At 42.6% G+C, this 22,556-nt stretch overlaps 1 protein-coding gene across 14 annotated transcripts in view; it reads left to right on the top strand.

Annotated features, from left to right (window-relative positions):
• The window catches only part of LOC110522432 (otoferlin), a 122,292-nt gene extending 109,775 nt beyond the window's left edge, over positions 1-12,517 (top strand). For 6 of the 14 annotated variants that reach the window (XM_036976028.1, XM_036976034.1, XM_036976033.1 and 3 more), the window contains 8 exons: positions 247-407; positions 533-675; positions 877-965; positions 2,802-2,900; positions 4,474-4,715; positions 4,898-5,076; positions 5,159-5,259; positions 12,073-12,517. In XM_036976028.1, coding sequence (XP_036831923.1) covers positions 247-407; positions 533-675; positions 877-965; positions 2,802-2,900; positions 4,474-4,715; positions 4,898-5,076; positions 5,159-5,259; positions 12,073-12,259 — 1,201 coding nt within the window. In that variant the 3' untranslated portion in view covers positions 12,260-12,517. Of the gene's footprint in view, positions 1-246; positions 408-532; positions 676-876; positions 966-2,488; positions 2,588-2,801; positions 2,901-4,473; positions 4,716-4,897; positions 5,077-5,158; positions 5,260-5,936; positions 6,145-9,974; positions 11,912-12,072 lie in introns of those variants that run through there. The other 8 variants (XM_036976032.1, XM_036976040.1, XM_036976041.1 and 5 more) reach the window with 6 other exon arrangements.
• Positions 12,518-22,556: the final 10,039 nt, after the last annotated feature.

Raw genomic sequence — 22,556 nt, forward strand, 5'->3', positions numbered from 1 at the left:
TTACTGCCTGTCTGTCTGTCTGTCTGTCTGTCTGTCTGTCTGTCTGTCTGTTAGTTGGTTCCTCTGTCTGTCTGTCTGTCTGTCTGTCTGTCTGTCTGTCTGTCTGTCTGTCTGTCTGTCTGTCTGTCTGTCTGTCTGTCTGTTAAGTTTATACCTCAGGCTGTCTGTTTCCCCAAAAAATGTTAAGAAACTAGAAAATAAAGTAAATATCGACAACAGTCTAGTGTTGTTGTTTGTTCCTGGTAGACATGGTTACAACGTGTGGCGTGACCCGATGAAGCCAAGTCAGATCCTGGCAAAGCTGTGTAAGGAGGGCAAGCTGGACGGCCCCCACTACGGTCCCGGGGGCAGGGTCAAGGTCGCCAACCGCGTCTTCATGGGTGCCACAGAGATCGAGGATGAGAATGGTATGTTTTTGACCTAAAGTATGATACATTTGTGCTGTTGAAAATATATTTATTAAGCTTTGCCTACATTTAGAGACCTGACATTTACTGTGCGTCTGTGTGTGCGCGCATGTGCGTGTGTACAGGTCTGAAGAAGCAGACAGACGAGCACCTGGCCCTGACGGTGCTGAAGCACTGGGAGGAGATCCCCAGGGTGGGCTGTAAACTCATCCCAGAACACGTGGAGACAAGACCCCTACTCAACCCTGACCACCCTGGCATTGAGCAGGTCACACACACACACTCCTACTTATTATTAGTATAATGTTATTATAAGTGTTCATCTGGAACTAAGAGTTGAATTCATTTAGATCACTTTTGAGTTAATTGATAATATAGTGCCTTATGAGGGTAAAATAATTAATAATATTGGATAATGAAGCTGTTATGAGCTGTTATAACCTGGTATGACCTCTGTTTAACCCCATAGGGGCGGATTGAGATGTGGGTAGACATGTTCCCCATGGACATGCCAGCACCTGGACCCGCCATCGACATATCACCACGTAAACCAAAGAAGTATGTCATGTCTGGGCCGGCGGAAGTGTCAGAGTTCAGTCAGTGTACTCTTAGAAAAAAGGGTTCTCAAAAGGTTCTCCTATGGGGACAGCCGAATAACCCTTTTAGGTTCTAGCACCTTTTTAGTGTAGGTACAGCATTGGAGTCTGGTGGGAGGAGCTATAGGAGGACGGGCTCATTGTAATGGCTGGAAGGGCATAAATGGAACGGTATCAAACACATCAAACAAATAGAAACCACATGTTTGACTCCTTTCCATTAATACCATTCCAACAATTACAGTGAGCCCATCATCCTATAGCTCCTCCCACCAGCTACCTCTGAGGTACAGTATATGTTACACATTACCAGATAGATCAAGGCACAACATAAACATTTCCTAAAGGTTTGATTGACGTTTTGCTTCTTATTTATGATCGAATATGAAGTGCTGTATATATGAGTCTCAAAACAGAAGGATGTAGTTTTCCTACTTATATCCCTTCCAGGTTTTCTGTGGTAAGTGTTGTATCTCATTAGAGTAGGTTGGTTATCTAGTGGTTTTCTGTGGTAAGTGTTGTATCTCATTAGAGTAGGTTGGTTATCTAGTGGTTTTCTGTGGTAGGTGTTGTATCTCATTAGAGTAGGTTGATAAATCTAGTGGTTTTCTGTGGTAAGTGTTGTATCTCATTAGAGTAAGTTGGTTATCTAGTGTTTTTCTGTGGTAAGTGTTGTATCTCATTAGAGTAGGTTGGTTGTCTAGTGGTTTTCTGTGGTAAGTGTTGTATCTCATTAGAGTAGGTTGGTTATCTAGTGGTTTTCTGTGGTAGGTGTTGTATTTCATTAGAGTAGGTTGGTTATCTAGTGGTTTTCTGTGGTAAGTGTTGTATATCATTAGAGTAGGTTGGTTATCTAGTTGTTTTCTGTGGTAAGTGTTGTATCTCATTAGAGTAGGTTGGTTATCTAGTGGTTTTCTGTGGTAAGTGTTGTATCTCATTAGAGTAGGTTGGTTATCTAGTGGTATTCTGTGGTAAGTGTTGTATCTCATTAGAGTAGGTTGGTTATCTAGTGGTATTCTGTGGTAGGTGTTGTATCTCATTAGAGTAGGTTGGTTATCTAGTGGTTTTCTGTGGTAAGTGTTGTATCTCATTAGAGTAGGTTGGTTATCTAGTGGTTTTCTGTGGTAAGTGTTGTATCTCATTAGAGTAGGTTGGTTGTCTAGTGGTATTCTGTGGTAAGTTTTGTATCTCATTAGAGTAGGTTGGTTATCTAGTGGTTTTCTGTGGTAAGTGTTGTATCTCATTAGAGTAGGTTGGTTATCTAGTGGTTTTCTGTGGTAAGTGTTGTATCTCATTAGAGTAGGTTGGTTATCTAGTGGTTTTCTGTGGTAAGTTTTGTATCTCATTAGAGTAGGTTGGTTATCTAGCACTAGACCTGGCCTGGTACATGTCTCACCATAGGAGTGTACAGCCACCTCCCAGGGCCAATTAAGCACTAGACAACAACAGTCCAACTGTGTGTGTTCCTTCCTCCCCCTTCACCAGATATGAGCTCAGGGTGATTATATGGAATACAGACGAAGTAATACTGGAGGACGATGATTACTTCACTGGGGAAAAGTCCAGTGACATATTTGTCAGGGGGTAGGTACCACAGAGGGCTGCGGCGTTATGCCCTGATAGCCCAGTGGGTGTGACGAAGTGGCGTGCTCCCGCGTTTTTTTTTGGCGTTAATCATTGTTTTTTTGTTTTGTTTTGTTTGTTTCCACGTTTTCTGTGTGTTGCGTGTTTGTTTGTGTCTCTTGTTTGTCGTCCTCTCTCTCTCTCTCCTGTGTGTCGATGCTGTGCTGTTGTCCAGCTTTGAACTGCGTGTTATTATTTGGAACACTGATGACGTAGTTCTAGAGGACGATGCTTTCATGACAGGAGAAAAGATGTCTGACATTTATGTCAGGGGGTAAAACACACCTTTAAATCGCATGGCTCGTACAAACCCCTCCCCCTTCCTTACCCGCCCCTCCCTTAGCCCTCCTGTCAGCACGCAGTAAACCACAATGCCTTCACGCCTACAGACAGAGGAAGCCAATCAGGACCATACCACTTAAACAGCAAAGAGGTCAACGTGTCAACAAATGACACTAGGGCAAGCTCATCCACTATTCATTATTGAATTAACCAGGTTAATGGATTGAAAACTGTTTGCAATAAGTTCTGTGAATAACACACTTAGAAGATAAAAGAGTCTGTCAGTTCTCATGCACATTAAATTGGATATAAGCTAGGATAACTCAATAACAGTATTCCATTTTGACTTGCCAATGGCTAATCATCCTTACTGTCATTAGTTTAACTGGTATGGTGCTGCATTCCTACAACAGTTGTAGATTGTCTTGGGCGGGGGTTAAAACTACTCGGGATTCCAGGAAGCCTCATGCATGGCAGCATTAGCAAAAAAGGCTTGCATGGGAAATGGAATGGATTCCATATTGTTTTTGCAATTGTATTGTCATTTGCTGGCACTTATTAATGATGCTGTTGAGAATATATCAATACTAATGGACATTCAAAGTCGTAGAAACGTTTTTGGCCGAGGCCTCTCCCATCCTGCTTCTCAAATGTGCCACCTTCAGGTTTTCAATTCAGTCCAACAGAAAATGTGTTGAAATTCCAGTTTAAGATTTTAAAACTGACATCAATTTTCAAAGATACATTTTCAATTCATGAAATTGGAATTGTGTTTTCTTTTCTGAATTTAAATGGAATTGAACCCTCCTCACCAACCACTGGCCACTTGGCACTACTGCAGGGGATAAACTCAGTCTGCCACCCCACACTGTGCTGAGCCTGCATTGAGACTAGATTTGCATTGTAAGACACTTCTGTTAATGTTAATCTCGTATCTGCATCTTCCCTCCAATGAAGGAAAGCACTGTCATAAAAATGTATTTGACTCTTTTTGTAAAGCTTTGTGTGTGCATGGCATTTGTAATATGTGACCGTCCAACACCAAATCAGGCAATTTGTATTTAAATACACAGTGTGAACTCTATTCTTATTCAGTTGTTTTACAGTGGTAATACTTTTTATAGAATTCACCTAGGTGCAAACACTATGACCACTATTTCACAGCCATGTTTCAATTTGATTGAATTCATAATCTCATACATTTGTCATTACTGGCTGGTTTCTTATTGGAGGGTCCCACCATACGTGTTTTGCTTTTCAAATACTAACATCCTTTTTGTGTATTCAATGGAACAGACCTGTAATGCATACAACACATACTGAGTCATACTATGAATAGCAATTTCAAATCACATTAACTGATGTAAAATGGTGATCTGATCTTCACTGCGTCTGCCTAACCTCCACAGACAACCTTCACACAGAGCATGATAAGTGAAGCTTGTTAATATGCAAAAGTAACCCAATAATAACACAGTCATTACACTTAATTTACTACATCATCAGGTCAACATGACCCTCACCCCTAACCTCTGACCCCCTGTGACCTTTGACCTTTAACCCAGCTGGCTGAAGGGTCAACAGGAGGACAAGCAGGACACAGACGTCCACTACCACTCTCTGACGGGCGAGGGGAATTTCAACTGGCGCTTCGTGTACCCCTTCGACTACCTGATGGCTGAGGAGAAGATCGTCATCTCCAAAAAGGAGTCCATGTTTTCCTGGGACGAGACCGAGTACAAGATCCCTGCACGCCTCACCCTGCAGGTCTGGGATGCTGACCACTTCTCTGCTGATGACTTTCTAGGTACTATAGGCCTACACTGCTGGAGCTCTCTAGAACTCTACTCATTCTTCTTTTTTTTTTAATTGTCATTTTTCTCAAATGTTGTCCATTCACTGGGCCATATACAGTTCCTTTATATCATCCCTCAAGCTCTGTCATCTCCTCAGTTATCGTCTAATGTCATGTATTGTCTCTCCTGACAGGTGCGATAGAGCTGGACCTGAACAGGTTTCCCCGCGGGGCGAAGACAGCCAAGCAGTGTTCTATAAACATGGTCCAGAACCAGGCAGAGCTGCCCTGCATCTCCATCTTCAAACAGAAGAGAGTCAAGGGCTGGTGGCCATTCGTGGCCCGTGACGAGAACGACGAGATGGAACTCACGGTGAGTGAGTGAGTGAGTGAGTGAGTGAGTGAGACCCACACACACACATTGGATCATTGGAATGGTTGTGTCTTCCTCTCAGGGTAAAGTGGAGGCGGAGCTTCATCTCATGTCGGCAGAGGAGGCGGAGAAAAGTCCTGTTGGTCTTGGACGCAATGAGCCTGACCCTCTGGAGAAACCAAAGTAAGATCTTTATATTTACAGTATACACACACTCACACTAAGACTATACCCACATACACATTCAGACAAAACGTACACAATCACAAATAACTCTATGTTAAAAGCAAAGGTGGGAAACAGAAAATAAGTCAGACATGGTCAACTTTCCTATAATCCTCCACTTCCTTCAGGGGTTCTATTCACACCATGCAAAAATAACACTGTGCAAGTGTTAAAACCAACTGATTTCTCCCGGTCATTTATTTCTAAACCTCTATTCTGCATCGATCAGAAGCTGATAATGGTTTACATTTTAGTCGACACTTTTTTCTAGAGCGACTGGAGTGCATACTGTACACCTTTCATACTTCGTCACATTGGTCCTCCATGGGAATCGAAATCACAACCCTGGCATTGCAAGCACTGTGCTCTACCAACTGAGCCACACTGGCTTATTCAGAGGTTATGTGATGCACACAATGACTTGAAATAATAATAAGAAATACAGTCTATTTTGACACCTGCACCTCATTGCAATGTGAACACACTTTCACGGCATCACACTGTTACCTTCCTGTCATCTCTTCACGTTTCCCTTCTTACTGTCTCTGTGTTGCCTCCCTCTCTCCCCTCCAACCTGCGTTGTCTTTCCTTCCATCTACATCCCCTCTTCTCCTCCTCCTCCCCTCCTTCTGAAGTCGCCCGGACACCAGTCTCATGTGGTTTGTGAACCCCCTGAAGTCCATCCGCTACTTCATCTGGCACAACTACCGCTGGCTGATCCTCAAGGCCCTGGGCCTGCTGCTGCTGCTACTCCTGTTGGGTCTATTCCTCTACTCCTTCCCTGGATACCTGGTCAAGAAAATGCTGGGGGCCTGAGGGGGCTGAGACCTACCAGGGCCACTGGTAGCCCCCTCTCCTCTCTCTTCTCCTATCCTACCGTTTCCTCTCCTGCTCCTTCTTTTCTGTCACTTTCTCTTTATCATTTACCCTCTCTCTGGTCCTCTCCTTTTTTCTGTCTGGTCCTCTCTCTGGTCCTCTCCTTTTTTCTGTCTGGTCCTCTCTCTGGTCCTCTCCTTTTTTCTGTCTGGTCCTCTCTCTGGTCCTCTCTCTGGTCCTCTCCTTTTTTATGTTTGGTCCTCTCTCTGGTCCTCTCCTTTTTTCTGTCTGGTCCTCTCTCTGGTCCTCTCTCTGGTCCTCTCCTTTTTTCTGTCTGGTCCTCTCTCTGGTCCTCTCTCTGGTCCTCTCCTTTTTTCTGTCTGGTCCTCTCTCTGGTCCTCTCCTTTTTTCTGTCTGGTCCTCTCTCTGGTCCTCTCCTTTTTTCTGTCTGGTCCTCTCTTTGGTCCTCTCCTTTTTTATCTCTGGTCCTCTCTCTGGTCCTCTCTCTGGCCCTCTCTCTGGTCCTCTCCTTTTTTATCTCTGGTCCTCTCTCTGGTCCTCTCTCTGGCCCTCTCTCTGGTCCTCTCCTTTTTTCTGCCTGGTCCTCTCTCTGGTCCTCTCCTTTTTTCTGCCTGGTCCTCTCTCTGGTCCTCTCCTTTTTTTCTTCTGTCTGGTCCTCTGTCTGGTCCTCTCTCTGGTCCTTTCTCTGGCCCTCTCCTTTTTTCTCTCTGGTTCTCTCTCTGGTCCTCTCCTTTTTTCTTTCTGATCCTCTCTCTGGTCCTCTCCTTTTTTCTGTCTGGTCCTCTCTCTGGTCCTCTCTCTGGTCCTCTCCTTTTTTCTGCCTGGTCCTCTCTCTGGTCCTCTCCTTTTTTCTGCCTGGTCCTCTCTCTGGTCCTCTCCTTTTTTTCTTCTGTCTGGTCCTCTGTCTGGTCCTCTCTCTGGTCCTCTCTCTGGCCCTCTCCTTTTTTCTGTCTGGTTCTCTCTCTGGTCCTCTCCTTTTTTCTTTCTGATCCTCTCTCTGGCCCTCTCCTTTTTTATGTCTGCTCCTCTCTCTGGTCTTCTCCTTTTTTCTGTCTGGTCCTCTCTCTGGTCCTCTCTCTGGTCCACTCTCTGGTCCTCTCTCTGTCTCTCTCTCTGGCCCTCTCTCTGGTCCTCTCTCTGGTCCTCTCTCTGGCCCTCTCTCTGGCATTCTCTCTGGTCCTCTCTCTGGCCCTCTCTCTGGCCCTCTCTCTGGTCCTCTCTCTGGCCCTCTCTCTGGCATTCTCTCTGGTCCTCTCTCTGGCCCTCTCTCTGGCCCTCTCTCTGGCCCTCTCTCTGGCCCTCTCTCTGGTCCTCTCTCTGGTCCTCTCTCTGGTCCTCTCCTTTTTTCTGTCTGGTCCTCTCTCTGGCCCTCTCCTTTTTTCTGTCTGGTCCTCTCTCTTGTCCACTCTCTGGCCCTCTCTCTGGCCCTCTCTATGGCCCTCTCTCTGGCCCTCTCTCTGGTCCTCTCTCTGGTCCTCTCTCTGGCCCTCTCCTTTTTTCTGTCTGGTCCTCTCTCTGGTCCTCTCTCTGGTCCACTCTCTGGTCCTCTCTCTGGTCCTCTCTCTGTCCCTCTCTCTGGTCCTCTCTCTGGTCCTCTCCAGTTCTCTCCTATGTTCCTCCTTTTCACTGATCCCATATGTGTCTATCCCTTTCCTCCCTTCTCCTGCGGTATCTGTCACTCAATGGATGTTATCACATCTTCTTCTCCCCTTTCTACCACCTTCCTTTTCTATAACCTCTTTCTTCTATCCCTCCACCTCTTTCATCTCGTGTCCTCTTTCTTTTCAGGTCCTATTTTCCACATCTCAGGTCTGTCTCTCAATCTTTGTATTTTCTCAGATAGACAAAGATTGTGTCTGGTACCTAGTCCTCTTTTCTTTGATTCCTGCTTCTCCCTGTCTTAGTCTCCTTTCCTGTGATGTCTCTTGTCTCTCGACCTGTCAATGTCTTGTGTCAATCACGAGTCTGCCATTGTGCATTACACCGTCATTACACTGGAGTCATATTATATGCAGCGCAAAACTTTTCCCTATAAATGTACAGCATTATACTGGCACCAGAGTTGCTAGCAGTCTAAACCACTCCATGGTGAAATTCACCAACAGAGTGGAGCAGAGACCAGGCTTTGTGGAATATCTAGCCCCGACTACATCGATTCAAGATCAATACGTTTTTTTTAAACTAATAATGAAACGCCTACCTGGTACCTATGTTTGTCTTCTGTAGTTACATGCATTTATTTGTTGAAATCCATACTTAATCCATCCATACTTAATCCATCCATACTTAATCCATCCATACTTAATCCATCCATGCTAAATCCATCCATACTTAATCCATCCATACTTATCCATCCATACTTAATCCATCCATGCTAAATCCATCCATACTTAATCCATCCATACTTATCCATCCATACTTAATCCATCCATGCTAAATCCATCCATACTTAATCCATCCATACTTAATCCATCCATGCTAAATCCATCCATACTTAATCCATCCATACTTATCCATCCATACTTAATCCATCCATACTTAATCCATCCATACTTAATCCATCCATACTTAATCCATCCATACTTAATCCATCCATACTTAGTCCATCCATACTTAATCCATCCATACCTAATCTATCCATACTTAATCAAATACAAACACCGACTTTTTGGCCGTTTCTGTTTCTCAGATGGCAACTTAGCGTGAATGCTCATGTGCCAATTGAATCTCAGATGATGTAGACCTAGGTCTCCAAACACTCATTGTACAATCAAATCACACAATCTACAGATGGTGTGTTGACCAATCAAATCACACAATCTACAGATGGTGTGTCGACCAATCAAATCACACAATCTACAGATGGTGTGTTGACCAATCAAATCACACAATCTACAGATGGTGTGTTGACCAATCAAATCACACAATCTACAGATGGTGTGTTGACCAATCAAATCACACAATCTACAGATGGTAATTTTCCTTACTGTAAAACATGTTGCAGCATACAGCATCCCTGCTGTAAATTGTATGCTGTAATGTTTTACAGTAAGGAAAATAGTACCGTGAAATGTATAACTGCATCGATGCTGTACAGCAAAATTACAGTATTAAGCTGCAACTCTGGTGCCAGGATAATGCTGTAATTTTACAGTGAAATTCTCCCTGAAATCTGAATTTAAGAAAACACATAAAATCCATTTATTCAAGTTGTTAACAACATTAACTACAAATCAACAATAAGGGCTGTCATTATATGGGCAGCAGGTAGCCTATCGGTTAAGAGCGTTGGGCCAGTAACCGTAAGGTCACTGGTTCAAATCCCTGAGCCAAATAGGTGAAAAATGTATCAATGTGCCCTTGAGCAAGTCACTTACACCTAATTGTTTCTATAAGTCACTATGTGTGTCTGAAAAATGTCAAACAATCATCATCCCATTTTATGTCTTCATTGTCTGAGGAATATATCTGTGCTTAGCTGACTGTGCAATGGTCTTTTGGTTAATACAAATAATGTAGTTATTTCATAAACAGGGTTGTTTGCGTAGTAGTGTACGGAGAAATGTGATCCATTGGAAATAGTCATACATTATATATGGCTCACTAACACTGGCCCTCCTCTTTTCTCTTTTCATCCTCCACCTCTGGCCCCCTTATCACCATTTCCTCACCCTACCCACTATCTTCCCTTTAACCTACTCACCCCTCTGTCCCCCACCTCTACCTCTCCCACAACTGCCCTCCATCAACCCCATGTCCTTCTCCACTCCCTTCCCTATATCTTCTACCCCACTATCCCCCCACCCATCCCCTCTAACCCCCCCCCCCCCCCCCAGTCGGCCAGACACCACCTTCCTGTGGTTCCTGAGCCCCCTGAAGGCCATCCGCTACCTGGTGTGTAACCGCTACAAGTGGCTCATCATCAAGATGATTGTGGCCCTGCTGCTGCTCATGATGCTGGGGCTCTTCCTCTACAGCATGCCTGGCTACCTGGTCAAGAAGCTGCTGGGGGCCTGAGGGGGATGAATGAGTGGATACATACGGAGACAAGATGATTGCAGCCCCCCTCCCTCAACATCCCAGCCCTGCCCCCGCCCCACCACCCATCTAACCTTGGCAGTGCTGCTTAACACACATTCTACTCAAAGTCGTTCTATCTATCCCTTGGACCTTTTATCTATCGCTTTAACTACTAAAAACTAAGAACGTCCATATATCTTCTACTCTACAGTAGCACAGTGGGCCTAACCACTCCTGCGATGACCACTGACTAACCAATCAAACTCCTTGCCCCTGATCTGATCATCAATGATGTGGCATACCCTGATGTAACATTTTAGACATTGTTTATTTATTTATCTATTTATTTGTGACTTAAATGATTTGGAAGGACATGGTTAGTGGTCAGTTGATTGGCACTGTTGGTCTTGCATGGATATACATTTCTCAAGTGATGTTGTAATTTTTCCCATTACTTCTATTATACGGCTGTTTTTAAATGGGAATCATGGGGTTGGTTGGTGTGATCACTTGAACTGGACAACAAATGGATTGTTCCCAACAGTTAATGTTCCTCTTGCAGCCTTTGTACACATCTTAAATAATGATGAAGAGATTGAACAACAGATGTCTATTTTTTTTCTAGAGGAACAAAGAGTACAATAATAACTTTTGAATATTTATCAATTACCGAGCTAAGCATGCTATCGTTTGGTTTAATTTGTGTCCTCAAACACCAACATTTTATGTTAACAATGCTTGTTTCTTCAGCCCTTCCTTCAGTGACCTGGAATGCTCTTATAGATTCTTACTGTTATCCAGCAAATGCACAGTAGGTTTAGATATGCATGCAACTGTATTCTAACATCTCAGAGTGATTCAGTTTACATGGTCATCTGACAAGGCATGACTTTCTATTGTAGCTTTACAGTCACTTACTAAACCTTTTATTTATGTCCGGATCTAGACCCTTTTTTTTTATACAATGTAGAGATTCCTAAGTGGTTATGTGCATCTTATAGCACATGAGACGTACAGGAATAGGAAGGTGGGGATTGGCCTCTTGACCTCTACCCAATCGGCCTATCAGATTACTCGGCTTGCCCTATCCGTTTTTTGAATCAGTTTAATTACTATGCATACTACCTTCCTCGAATTACTTGTTTTTGATTGACTTTTGATTACTATTGATATCGTTCTGCAATGTTGAGGGAGAAAGCACGTAAGCATTGCACTGCACCTTTTATACCTGCTGTAAACTGTGTAGGTGATGAATACAATTTGATTTGAGATTACTTAGTTTGCAGTGGGCAGTTCCCTCATGGTTTCCCTTGCTTGACCTACCTGTATTTATGAGGCAGGTTAGCATTTTTCATCATGAATCTTGTTCTGGAGGCAGCTCTTAACCCTAGCTTTAACCACACAGATAACCCTAATTGATAACCCTAGCCTTAAATTAAGACCAACAAGTGAAATTCTTTCCAGAAATGTTTACAATTGCCACTTTTGACTTTGCAGCTAGCTCAGGTCTGCCTCAAGGACAAGACTCATCCCAATAAGCGTCAGCCTGCAGTTTTGACATCATTTGTGTTGCAGTCATTTTAGTGATCCCGTGTTCACAAAATACAAACCAACAAAAAAATATATTTTAATGTTTGCACTAACTCTCGTCTGTTTGTATGATAAAGTGTATTTATATATTTCTGTTGAAAAGTGTACAATCTTAATTTGTCTGTTTTAACAAGGACTTTCAATAAATTGAATGAATTGAAAACGTTTTTGGGAAATGTTTGGTTTATATACGTTTACAGCGTCTAGTAAATGTCGCTGTGTTCTTGATGTGTGTGGCAGAGGTTGCATGAGTATCTAGACGACTCTTTGAGGGTATTGTGTGGATATTTTTGTTGTGTAAAACATCTCCATCTCTCCCTGTAGTCGTCCCAACACCAGTCTGTCGTGGATGCTGAGCCCGGTGCGTGTAGTGTGTATCCTAGTCTGGAGGCAGTACAAGCTGCACTGTGCTCTGCTGCTGGGGGCCGTCCTGGGACTTCTGTTCCTGGGCCTGCTCTTCTTCTCCCTGCCTTCTGCCCTCAGCTACAAGATCTTCAACGTCGCTGGCTGAACACACATTTATCAACCACACACACGCAAACGTAACTTTCTCTCCATGTGGCTGATCCCTGAATGTATTTGCATGTTAAATAGTTTGTATTGTACTGAAGTTCTAATGCGTTACATCTTATTCAATATTGTTGGTAACATTCTACTTTACTACTAGTTAACTCCCATTATGCACTTTATATTTTACATTGTGTTCAACATCAACTCTAAGTTGATAAAGTGATTTATTTTCCTCATCAATAAATTTAAGCATTTCCACTACACTGTGTTCGTGTGTGCTCTTCTCTTCCTCATTGGTCCGCTCATTCACTCAGGAGCCAACGGCATCACCTGGGTGGGCAGAATATCCAGCTCAGAATTCATCCGAAGAATGCAGATTGCCAGTAAATGTCTCTAAATTAGCACAAACATTCTGGACATTAACCCTCTAGATGCTCTTACACACACACTCACCCTGGAGGTGCTGTATTGGTGCAGCAGCATCCGTAGCTCTGGATTCTGTTTTAAACTCTGTGTCTGTCGTTAAACCGCGATCAGAACAATGCTGGCAACAGACCGATAAAAAACTAAATCAGCACTCAATCAATTACCGCTCTTTATATCAACAGTTTTATAACTCAATTAGAGGCCGGATTGAATCTAGAAATACATTAGCAACAGCCTTCGAATATTGAGTTTCACCCCCTTTTGCCCTCAGAACAGCCTCAATTCGTCGAGGCATGGACTCTACAAGGTTTAAAGCATTCGACAGGGATGGTGGCCCATGTTGACTCCAACAAGTTGGCTGGATGTCCTTTGGGTGGTGGACCAATCGTGACGGGAAACTGTTATGCGTGAAAAACACAGCAGCGTTACAGTTCTTGACACTGAAACCGGTGCGTCTGGCACCTACATTACTTCCATACACCGTTCAAAGGCACTTAAATATTTTGTCTTACCCATTCACCCTCTGAATGGCACACATACACACTGTCTAAATTGTCTAAAGGCTTAAAAATCAATAAGGGATCATAGCTTTCACCAGGATTCACCTGGTCAGTCACAATCATCACTCCATTGTGAGAAATATGTTTGTAAAGTTTCACTTGGTCATATGATATGTGTAAGGTAGTTTCTCCACTGATTTAAGTTGACTATTTTGAGCCCAGTGAGTCACATATGATGCCCATACTAGCAAGCCTCTTAGAGTGCATGCCCAATAAACTGCTTCATTACTACTGTTATGCTAGTTTGGTTATTGAAACAGAGGGCTCTTAGCTTGGCTTTTTCTTTTTCTTTGCAACTCTGCCTAGAAGGCCAGCATCCCGGAGTCGCCTCTTCACTGTTGATGTTGAGACTAGTGTTTTGCGGGTGCTATTTAATGAAGCTGCCAGTTGAGGACCTGTGAGGCGTCTGTTTCTCAAACTAGACACTCTAATGTACTGGTCCTCTTGCTCAGTTGTGCACCGGGGCCTCCCACTCTTTCTATTCTGGTTAGAGACAGTTTGCGCTGTTCTGTGGAGTAGTACACAGTGTTGTATGAGATCTTCAGTTTCTTGCTAATTTCTTGCTGTTTTATTGCTTCCTTAATAAGGACAACCGTTTTCAGCTGTGATAACATAATTGCAAAAGGGTTTTCTAATGATGAATTAGCCTTTTAAAATGATCAACTTGGATTAGCTAACACAACGTGCCATTGGAACACAGGAGTGATGGTTGCTCATAATGGGCCTCTGTAGATATTCCATAAAAAATCTGCCGTTTCCAGCTATAATAGTAATTTACAACATTAACAATGTCTACAGTGTATTTCTGATCAATTTGATAACAGAATCGGTGTAATGAACACACCCCAGCGCAACCCTTTAAGTGGAGATTGATTGGACTTGAGATGGGTCTTTGGACTCCAGTGGTGTTACACAGACACTAGGGGGCTCCAGAGAGTCAGTCATGATGATATACAGCATCTCTCTCTCACACACACACACACACACACACACACACACACACACACACACACACACACACACACACACACTAGACTGCTCCACTCACTGTGACAGACACACCACAGCACCATAGGAATCAACATCCTGCTGCACTTTCTGAGTCTAGGGAGGCCAGTAATAAGAGCATTAAGACTCTTCCGCATTGGGAGAGTGGTACCAGAGTGCAGTGGGCCAGGGTTTAGTCTGGGCCAAGGTGAGGTGCTGTCTGATCTGAACAAACATCTGCATGGTGTCCCTATTTAACTCTAGGCTTGTATTACTCATAGCAGTAGTACATTATAAAGTGGTGTCTTTCCCTCAATGGTGTAAACAGATATTAGTCAAGGACTGTGTTTCTTGAGTTTCAGTGATATGTATATTATTTCATACAGTTGGTTCGAAAGGATACCAAGGCTACCAATTGCCCTTTAGTAGACCATTAGTCAGTTTAAATCAGATATTTCATAAAGGTGACACAGTCCCACATGCCATGCATGATATGGTATTGTGGTATTGATCATGTTGCTGTTGTTAATATACAGTTTATCTTACAGGTAACACGCCAAAATGAACTAATGAAGTGCACACAGTCCATTTCCTTTTATTGATGGAATGTCTTAAAAGGATTGATTGGTCTATACTGCTTTTTAACTACAATTGATTACAGACAACAACACTGCCCTGTAATCAGTTAGCCTATTGATTGGCTGGTTATTGATGTGTGCCATGGCATTTAAATAGCATTTATCAATAACAACTTTCTGAAGGCCTGTCAAATTTCTAGAATGATTTCACAATCACAGCCTCAACAGACTGACAGTAGAATGACAGCTAGTCAACTTATTATACATCACTGTCAGTCACTGTATGGCAGGCCTGGGCAACTCCAGTCCTCGGGGGCCTAATTGGTGTCACACGTTTGTCCCAGCCCCAGCTAACACACCTGACTCCAATAATCAACTAATCATGATCTTCAGTTAAACATGCAGTTAGTTTAAATCAGGTGTGTTTGCCAGGGATGGGGGAAAGTGTGACACCAATCAGGCCCCAGAGGACTGGAATTGCCCAGGCCTGCTGTATGAAGTAGTCTCTTGTAATTGACACTAGGTGAAGTCAAAGGGCTTGTCTTAAAATATATCCAATTCCCTGCATAGTGAGGGTACCAGTGGGGTTACCAGTGCCAGAGATTTTATGATATGGTGTCATTCTGTAAAATATGGACCGTTATTCATCTATTCAGCACCCACACACTTCGGTTTATAGCAGCGGTGGGCAACTCCAGTCTGCGAGGGCCTGATTGGTGTGACACTTTTTCTCCATCCCTGGCAAACACAGATGATTAATCAAATTGCATTCTAAACTGAAGCTCATGATTAGGTGACTATTGGAGTCAGGTGTGTTAGCTGGGGCTGGGGAAAAACTGTGACACCAATCAGGCCCTCAAGGACTGGAATTGCCCACCCCTGGTTTATAGCTATGAGGATATCTTAATGTACTATTGTCCTTTAAAGTGTCCTATGTCACATAATACACTTTCCACTTACATTTTTGGACCGGAGGTTTGACACAGCCTTGAACCAAACCCTTGCTAATGTTTTATTGTGTCTTCGTCGTTGTGTTGTGTAGGAAATGGCACTAGTTGTTCACCAATTAGCATCCTTCCTCGGGGCCTGTTCTGGCGCCCGACCACAGATGGTCCCATGACACAGAGAGACGCTAGACATAGTCTGGAGGCGACGGAGCGTAAACCAAGCACAAAGGACAGTGTCATGATGGTCCTGTGAGGATCCAAATAGGTCAGATCAGGTTTGCAATGAATGACTTCAACCAGACCCCTCTGGATGGGGGGATGGGGGGGACGGGGGGGGACGGGGGGGGTGTCCCCAGATACCAGACAACTATAGAAAAGGACAACAGTAGAAGACTTGTCGGAACCATTTTGGAAAATCAGAGCCTACTCTGAAAAGGCCCAACCCCATTTCGCGAAAAGGCCCAACCCCATTTCCAAGGCGGCTTGGTTCTGAGAGAGATACACGGTGAACCAAGGCATTTTCACTTAAGTACATTCATGATGTCTTACTCCAAGCGGGCAGCGGTTCATGTGAAAAGTATAAGTGAGAGTAGTTTCTAAATGTACCAATGTACCCCCCCCCCCTCTCATTCTCTCGCCCTCACCATGTCTTTTGTAACAAGCAGCCATTTTGTTGTCAGTCCAATAGGGACCTGTTTCTAATGTATTAAGTGTGTATGTCTATCCTGTGTTACCACTTAATTAGCTAGTAAATAAATAATTAAACCAATTTGTGTAATAAGTAAGGCTCTGGTCTTTGCAGATGAAAGGGGGTTACAACTGTTCAGAATGATGATATGATACAAGGTTATGATTAATAAGTTGACTGTTTATAGATGTGATAGGTAAAGACCTTTAGAGTTTAATTTGGGAAATGGTAACTGTTTAATGAACTGCTCTCGTGGTGCCCCAGATCCTAATGAGTTAATTGTTACTTGAATAATTTGATCGGGTAACAATTAAACATAGTTAGTTTATTAGATAAATAACAGTCTTCAGATTCATGTTAAAAGTCAAGTCATGACAACAGTGTCACGCAACATCAAAGGAGGCATGTGCGAGTGTATGTGAGTATGTGTGTGACCCAACAAAGGCATGTGATGTCCAAATCATCCATGATACTTAATTAGCCGTTTTGATCTGTATCGACTGAATCAAATTGACACTCCACTTCCACAAGCTGAAAGCTTACAGTAGAGACATTCATGTTTATGACTTGTTTCTTCATAAGTGACAAAAAATTGTGAGACAGACCTCCTAAACTCTGTCATCATCATGTAACAGTAATCACAGACTGAGAGGCTGACTCACATGTCAGAGCCCCAGAAGAGAGCACTGAGTCTGGGAGTCCAGCGGCTGATGAGATACTATACAGAGAGTCAGACAGGAAGTAGTGGAGCATGTAAATGCCATTTATGCAACTTTCTTTATGTAAATGTCATTTCAGCACCTATTACACTATTATAAATTAGTGTTCTTAGCGTAATCATCAGTGAATCTCTGAATAGAGCAAGTCACGCCACACAGCATGAGGCCAGGCTATTAGTGATGGCATTCATCTTCGCCATACATACAGCCTGTCGGTATCTGTCAATATATACAGTCCTTAATTGAAACTTCTTGATACACAAAGTGTGTTTTGGGCTTCATGTAATCCTCAGGACCAGCTCTTCCATCTCACCCCACGTCATTCATTCCCTGAATTGTTCACCTCAGTAATGGATGTCCGTCACCTTGATTCACCAAACCACCTTTCATTGTACTCCATACATGGGGGAGATTACATCATTGTGTTTTCGCTCTCAAATTCTATGCTGTTCAATCAAATCAATCAATAAAATGTATAAAGCCCTTCTTCCATCAGCAGATGTCACAAAGTCCTTATACACTTTATATAGGAAAAGCTACACTGAGTGGAAGGATTTAGAGAAAGTGACCCATACAGAATATCAATGCTTGTTTTTATTTTATTTTACAAACACAGGTTGCTATTGAGGGTGTACTGCATGCAGAGCCTCAAGACTGCTGTGCCCAATGTTGTCTGCCTCTCTGTCTCTGAGTCACTCAGTGGGAAAGACGTTCACATTGCCCTGATAAATGGATGCTGAGTCCTGTGGTATCTAACTTCTATCACCTGAGGAATATTGCCAGAGAGATTTATGACACAGAGATTTATGACACTGAGAGATTTATGACACAGAGATTTATGACACTGAGAGATTTATGCAAGCTGGTCTGCCCCGAAACGCTATTGGTCAGCGCTGAAGTATGTGCACTGACCAAGACCAGCAGGAAAGCACACATTACACTTGATTCAGCTAATGGGTGATTCCACATGTAACTAGATATTTTTAAAAATACTGATTTTAGGGATTTTCACAATATTTAATTCATAGAGGGGTCATTTGGAGGAAGGGTTGTTGACGTATCTTTGAAACTTGTATCTTAAAGCATATTGAGAAATAATTTATTGAATTAGGAACATTTGTGGCATTTTGGCCCTTCAGACATTTTGACTAATGTTTAATCTGTAGATGCTACAATCAATCAAATCATTCAAATGTATTTATAAAGCCCTTCTTACATCAGCTGATGCCACAAAGTGCTGTACAGAAACTCAGCCTAAAACCCCAAAACAGCAAGCAATGCACGGTGGCTAGGAAAAAATCCCTAGAAAGGCCTTGCCAGAACCTAAGAAGAAACCTAGAGAGGAACCAGGCTATGAGGGGTGGCCAGTCCTCTTCTGGCTGTGCCGGGTGGAGATTATAGAAGAACATGGCCAAGATGTTCAGCAGCACGACCAGATGAACTGGGGACAGAAAGGAGTCATCAGGCCAGGTAGTCCTGAGGCATGGTCTAAGGGCTCAGGTCCTCCGAGAGAGAAAGAAAGAAAGAGAGCATACTTAAAGAGAGAGAGAGCATACTTAAATTCACACAGGACACTGGATAAGACAGGAGAAATACTCCAGATATAACAGACTGACCCTAGCCCTCCGATTTATAAACTATTGCAGCATAAATACAGGAGGTTGAGACAGGAGAGGTCGGGAGACACTGTGGCCCCGTCCGATGATACCGCCAGACAGGGCTAAACAGGCAGGATATAACCCCACCCACTTTGCCAAAGCACAGCCCCCACACCACTAGAGAGATATCTCTAACCACCAACTTACCATCCTGAGACAAGGCCGAGTATAGCCCACAAAGATATCCCCCACGGCACAACCCAAGGGGGGGGCGCCAACCCAGACAGGAAGATCACGTCAGTGACTCAACCCGCTCAAATGTCGCATCCCTCCTAGGGATAGCATGGAAGAGCACCAGTAAGCCAGTGAGCCAGTAAGCCAGTGAGCACCAGTCAGCACCTGTAATAGGGTTTGAGGCAGAGAATCCCAAGCTTTACCGCTTGAGCTTTAAAATGAGTAGTATTTAGACTTCATTAACAATTTTCTTACATTAATTTATGAATATTGAAAAATATAAACATTAATATTGAAAATATATATTTTTTATTTGTTAGCCAGGATCGCAAATAGAGATGTGCAGAAAGATAATCATCCTCTGTGTCTATGGATCCTTTCCCCTCAATGTATTTGTCATGACAGCCAGGCCCATCTATTCAAAGAAACATGATTTATTTAAATCTCAAATTGAGCAAAATAAGTAGTTTCCAGAGAATTGCGGTAAACAGCGCCACACTCAGGCAGAAAACTGAATGTTCTATACTCAGCCAGGCCCATCTTTTCAAATAAAATATTTATATTTTAGCAAAATAATATAAGAAGTTTTTTTGTGATCACAAGAAAATCCTAACAATTCAAGTAAAGAGAGACACAGTCTGGCAAAAATCTGAGTGTTCTATCATAAAGTGAGAACAATTAGTTTCCCTGGCTACTACATGGCCGCTACTTAGAAATACTAACAGTAAATTCATAGATGACATTCTCTGCTATAAACCTGTCTCCTCTCCAATATAATCGCATAGCTTACACAGACCCACCACAGACCTTTGACAAATACATTCTGTGAAAAGGTGTCCCATGGCCTGCTTTGCCAACTAGCTCAATGTATTCCAAACACTGGTGGTAACCAGATGATCCCAATAATTGATGTAGTAAACGATTCTCCCCTCTGGTCTGTTCTACTGCAAACTGTCTGGAATTTGCTGTTTCCCTGTTTGCTACTCAAATACAGGGGCGCAACTTTGCATTTTTGTCCACTGCCAGTTTTGTCTTTGGAATGTGATACAAAACTAGGCAACGGTGTGCTTTAGGACCATGCCGACGCCTCCTAGCGGTCGGGTAGGCTATTTGGAGTGATTATCCAGCTGGATAAAAAATTATATATTATGTTCCCCACACTTCTAAAATCAAAGTTGAGCTCCTGTTCAAATATATTTTACTTATTCAGTAACTATTAACGACAGGCTTTTCGCTGTATTACATAATGTCCAATGTAACATGCCTAGCTGAAACTGTATGCACGTGAACAAGCATTAACACTTTGCCGCCCATCACTCACCTTTTATGTTAACAATAATGCCCTTATTTTATGTATATTTTAAAAGTATTCAAATTAAGCAGATGCTGTTTTCTAAAGCACCTGTGGTGCTGAAGTTCAGGCCGAGGTAGGTAAAGTTTTATGTGTGCTCTAGGGCAACGGTGTCTAGATGGAATTTGTATTTCTGGTCCTGACAACTGGACCTTTTTTGGAACACCATTATTTTTGTCTTACTGAGATTTACTGTCAGGGCCCAGGTCTGACAGAATCTGTGCATACTAGATACTGCTGTAGGCCCTTCTTGGTTGGGAACAGAAGCATCAGATTATCAGCAAACAGTAGACATTTGACTTCAGATTCTAGTAGGGTGAGGCCGGGTGCTGCAGACAGTTCTAGTGCCCCCGCCAATTCGTTGATATATATGTTGAAGATGGTGTGGCTCAAGCTGCATCCCTGTCTCACCCCACGGCCCTGTGGAAAGAAATGTGTTTTTTACACTGTTTGTGTACATAGATTTTATAATGGTGAATGTTTTTCTTCCATCAATTTGTATGGCAGACCCTCATGCTAAATTGAGTCAAAATATTTTTTTAAATGAACAAGAAGACTTTGCTTTTGTTTGTTTGTTTTTCAATTAGGGTGTGCAGGGTGAATACATGGTCTGTTGTGCAATAATTTGATAAAAAGCCAATTTTACATTTGCTCAGTACGTTGTTTTCACTGAGGAAATGTAGGAATCTGCTGTTAATGATAATGCAGAGGATTTTCGAAGGTTGCTGTTGACGCATATCCCGCAGTAGTTATTGGGGTCAAATTTGTCTCCACTTTTGTGGATTGGGGTGATCAGTCCTTGGCTACAAATATTGGGGAAGATGCCTGAGCTGAGGATGGTGTCAAAGAGTTTAAGTATAGCCAATAGGAATTTTTGGTCTGTATATTTGATTATTTCATTTATGATACCATCAACACCACAGGCCTTTTTGGGTTGGAGGGTTTGTATTTTGTCCTGCAGTTCATTCAATATAATTGGAGAATCCATTGGATTCTGGTAGTCTTTGATAGCTGATTCTAAGATTTGTAATTGATCATGTATATGTTTTAGCTGGTTTGGTCTTTGTTCTTTGTTATAAAGCCAAAAGATTGGAGAAGTGGTTTATCCATACATCTCCATTTTGAATAGATAACTCTTTGTGTTGTTGTTTGTTTAGTGTGTTCCAATTTCCCCAGAAGTGGATAGATTCTATGGATTCTTCAGTTACAATAAGCAGATTTCTGACAAGCTATTCGGTCTTTTTCCGTAGTGCTGTATTGTTTTAGTTATTCACCATAGTGAAGGCTTAGACTCATGTTTTCTGGGTCACTATGTTTTTGGTTGGATAGGTTTCTCAATTTCTTTCTTATGTTTTTGCTTTCTTCATCAAACCATTTGTCTTTTTCAAAAAAATGTTTGTCTGCTTTACATTTTTAGATTTGATAGGGAAGCTGAAAGATCAAATATACTGTTTAGGCTTTCTACTGCCAAGTTTACACCTTTACTATTACAGTGAAACATTTTGTCCGGGAAGTTGTCTAAATGCGATTGAATTTGTTGTTGCCTAATTGTTTTTTGGTAGGTTTCTATGCTACTTACTATATTTATATTGTTTCTTATTATTACGCACTTCCTTTGGCTTTGATGCCTCATGATTGAGTATTACTCTGTTCAAGTAGACTGTGATTTTGCTGTGATCTGATAGGGGTATCAGTGGGCTGAACGTGAACGCTCTGAGAGACTCTGGGTTGAGGGCAGTGATAAAGTAATCTACTGCCAAGGGATGAGCTGTAGGTGTACCTACTGTCACGTTCTGACCTTTATTTCCTTTGTTTTGTCATTATTTAGTATGGTCAGGGCGTGAGTTGGGGTGGGCAGTCTATGTTTGTTTTTCTATGATTTTGGGATTTCTATGTTTCGGCCTAGTATGGTTCTAAATCAGAGGCAGGTGTCATTAGTTGTCTCTGATTGAGAATCATACTTAGGTAGCCTGGGTTTCACTGTTTGTTTCCGTGTCTGTGTTTTTCGTTCGTTCCACGTTTATTGTTTTTGTATTCAGTTGTTCATTTTGAGGATTTCTTGTTAAAAGAACCATGGACACTTACCACGCCGCATATTGGTCCTCCAATCCTTCTCGCCTCTCCTCTTCAGACGAAGAGGAGGAAAACCCTTACACCTACCATAGGAGTCCCCTTGAAGCCTACCACTGACTATGTACAGACTCAGAGTG

This window comes from Oncorhynchus mykiss, chromosome 4 (genome assembly GCF_013265735.2).
Source record: "Oncorhynchus mykiss isolate Arlee chromosome 4, USDA_OmykA_1.1, whole genome shotgun sequence".
In the NCBI taxonomy this organism is placed as follows: Eukaryota; Metazoa; Chordata; class Actinopteri; order Salmoniformes; family Salmonidae; genus Oncorhynchus; species Oncorhynchus mykiss.